Consider the following 3,130-nt stretch of genomic DNA (forward strand, 5'->3'; position numbering starts at 1 on the left):
CAGCTCTATCGGGTGTGGACACTATAAGACATTCCAGACGACTTTGGGCTCATTATAATCCCATGATGGTTTTATATATACATATATATCTCCACCCATGCTAGGTCAGATCCAACATTCCCTAGATTAGGAAAAAAGAGGTGGCATGCTGCTCTTGGAGACCTCCTCCCTTGTAATGATGATAGCAGTATTTTTGTCACACCCCACCCTAACCCAGTCCTAGTGAGACTCCAATCCCAGACTGGCTGGGCAGAAGGTACCTTCAGAAGGTGGGCTTCCCTTCTCCAGTCATTGCCATCAAATCACACTTCCTTCCTGCTCCCAGACATGCTTAGTTATTTGTGAATGGTACTGAGTAAGACAAGAACAGCAGACTTGGTTTAACTGTCCCAAGTTCCTGACTAACTCCTTCCAAATGTATTCACCTGGCCACAGGAGTGGCAGAAAAGGGACCCTGTGGAGGGCTGATATAGATAACCCTTTGGAAGAGGCTGTGCTGAGCCGTGAAATCTTCACTTCCTCTGTTCACTATAAGTTCCCAACCACAAGTGCCAAAGCAGAGAAGCAGGCAGCACGCGACCAGACCCCAGCAGCCACAGCCAGAGTACCAGCCCAGCCATGTACTTTCTTGAGGTAAGTTCTGCTGTCCAGCTCAGCTACGATACAGTGCCAAGTGGCCAAGCTATAGTACCAGGGACAGGTCTGGGCTGGCCCACAGCCCAAGGGCCCCAGAGAGCTGAGTAAGCAGTATGGAATGCAGAAGTTATGATAAGAGCATTAGTGGGGTGTGGGAACCCAGCCTGGCCACTAACCAGGGGCATGTCTCCTGCTTTGTGGCTTGGATGCCTTATCTGAAAATGTCACATTGTAGAGACTCGATTTTGGTGATCTCTAGCTCTGGGGCAGTTTGAGATGAAGGAGGTGAAGGGTGAAGAGGATTCTTGCTAGCCAGGTGAAATGGTATACCCACATCATTCTAGCTACTTGGGAAGCAGAGGTAGAAAGTTCACTTAAGTCCAAGAGTTTGAAATAAGCCTGGCCATCGTGGGGAGACCTACCTATTGGGGAGCTCATTGGGTGCCTAAGTGGTTGCACAAACCTCTAGGTAGAGGAAGGGAAGCATGCATGGTGTGTATAGGGATACCCAGCAGTTTGTCGAAAAGCCTTCTGTGAGGCCAGGAAGTTAGGGTCGCCACATAAGGGCTGAGGTGGGACAAGGAGGGCCAGGGACTAGGAGATGGACTAGAGAGGAAACACCTGGGGAAGCAGGGGGTTGATCCAGGTGTGGCCATGATATTGGGGCAGACAAGCCACAAAGAGTGAAGGGAAAGGCATAGAGAATAGAAGGCTCCAGACCTGGGAGGAAGTTTCTCTTCCTGCAAAAGGACCCCTGGCCCGTGTGATAATCCAGAAAGGGCTGAGGGGTTGCTAGCCTTTGAGAAGGGGAGTCACCATCCCAGTCTGAATAGATGGAGTTAAGGAGGAGTGGGGCCTGGGAGAAAGAAAGTGACAACTCAAAGTCTGACCCAGACAGAGCTATTGCTAAGGGAAACACTTATCAGAATAAATGACAAGGCGCAAAGGGGCAAGACAGTTGCCAGGCCTTTACAAAGAATGGCCTCCTTTCCCTCTTTCCTCTTCCTTCCTTGGGCAGGTTAGTCAACGTCAAATGCTAGATGACTCGGACTTTGCCTTTCTTCTGGAAAACAATACCTCTCCTTATGATTACGGGGAAAACGAGAGCATGAACGACTTTTACTCCCCGCCCTGCACACAGGACTTCAGTCTGAACTTTGACAAAGCCTTCCAGCCGGCCCTCTACAGCCTCCTCTTTTTGCTGGGACTGCTAGGCAATGGGGCTGTAGCTGCTGTGCTCCTGAGCCAGCGTGCTGCCCTGAGCAGCACAGACACCTTCCTGCTTCATCTGGCTGTGGCCGATGCCCTGCTGGTATTGACCCTTCCACTGTGGGCAGTAGATGCTGCTGTTGAGTGGGTTTTCGGCTCTGGCCTCTGCAAAGTGGCAGGTGCCCTCTTCAACATCAACTTCTATGCAGGGGCCTTCCTGTTGGCCTGCATAAGCTTTGACCGCTATCTGAGCATAGTGCATGCCACCCAAATCTACCGCAGGGACCCCAGGGTCCGTGTAGCCCTCACCTGCACAGTTGTCTGGGGACTCTGTCTGCTCTTTGCCCTCCCAGACTTCATCTTCCTGTCGGCCAGCCCTGATCAGCGCCTCAATGCCACTCACTGCCAGTACAACTTCCCACAGGTGGGTCGCACTGCTCTGCGTGTACTGCAGCTGATAGCTGGTTTCCTGCTGCCCCTTCTAGTCATGGCCTACTGCTATGCCCATATCCTGGCTGTGTTGCTGGTCTCTGGAGGCCAGAGGCGCTTACGAGCCATAAGGCTGGTGGTGGTGGTGGTGGTGGCCTTTGCTGTCTGCTGGACCCCCTATCACCTGGTGGTGTTGGTGGACATCCTCATGGAGTTGGGAGTTTTGGCCCGAAACTGTGGTCTAGAAAGCCGTATTGATGTGGCCAAGTCAGTTACCTCAGGTATGGGCTACATGCATTGCTGCCTCAACCCCCTGCTCTATGCCTTTGTGGGGGTGAAGTTCAGAGAACAAATGTGGATGTTGCTCCTGCGCCTGGGCTGCTCTGACCAGAGAGGGCCCCAGCGGCAGCCATCATCTTCACGGCGGGAATCATCCTGGTCTGAGACAACAGAGGCCTCCTACTTGGGCTTGTAATTCTGGAATGAAACTGTAGCCTGTGCAACCCAGGTCCTTCTCCTCCTTGTGGCTGGACTCTGACTCTGACTCACCCATAACTTTGCTGGTGGGACTCGCTGGCAGGCCAGCACCTCCAGGTCTCCTGAGAACCACTCTCCCAGCTCCAAGGACAGCACCATTACCGAGCCTTAGCTGCCCTACCCTATCCTGCTATTTCAGAGCTACCTGCCTGGAGCACCACCACCCTTCAAATTCAGCAAGTAGAATTCAGCCTTCCCTGTGTGAGGGGAGTGAGAGGTGAAGAGCATAGAGGAGCAGGCCTTGCCTATGGTCCCTAGTATCTCAAGATTGCCCCCTTTTATGTCTAAAACTCTGCTTAAACTTTGAATAAACAAGATA

At 52.3% G+C, this 3,130-nt stretch overlaps 1 protein-coding gene across 1 annotated transcript; it reads left to right on the forward strand.

Annotated features, from left to right (window-relative positions):
* The first annotated feature begins 453 nt into the window (after positions 1 to 453).
* On the forward strand, positions 454 to 3,130 carry Cxcr3 (C-X-C motif chemokine receptor 3). Its single transcript, XM_027431714.2, has 2 exons — positions 454 to 633; positions 1,655 to 3,130. Exons 1-2 carry the CDS (start codon positions 619 to 621, stop codon positions 2,747 to 2,749), a joined length of 1,110 nt encoding a protein of 369 aa, XP_027287515.1. The 5' UTR covers positions 454 to 618; the 3' UTR covers positions 2,750 to 3,130.

Source organism: Cricetulus griseus, chromosome X (genome assembly GCF_003668045.3).
Source record: "Cricetulus griseus strain 17A/GY chromosome X, alternate assembly CriGri-PICRH-1.0, whole genome shotgun sequence".
Taxonomy (NCBI): Eukaryota; Metazoa; Chordata; class Mammalia; order Rodentia; family Cricetidae; genus Cricetulus; species Cricetulus griseus.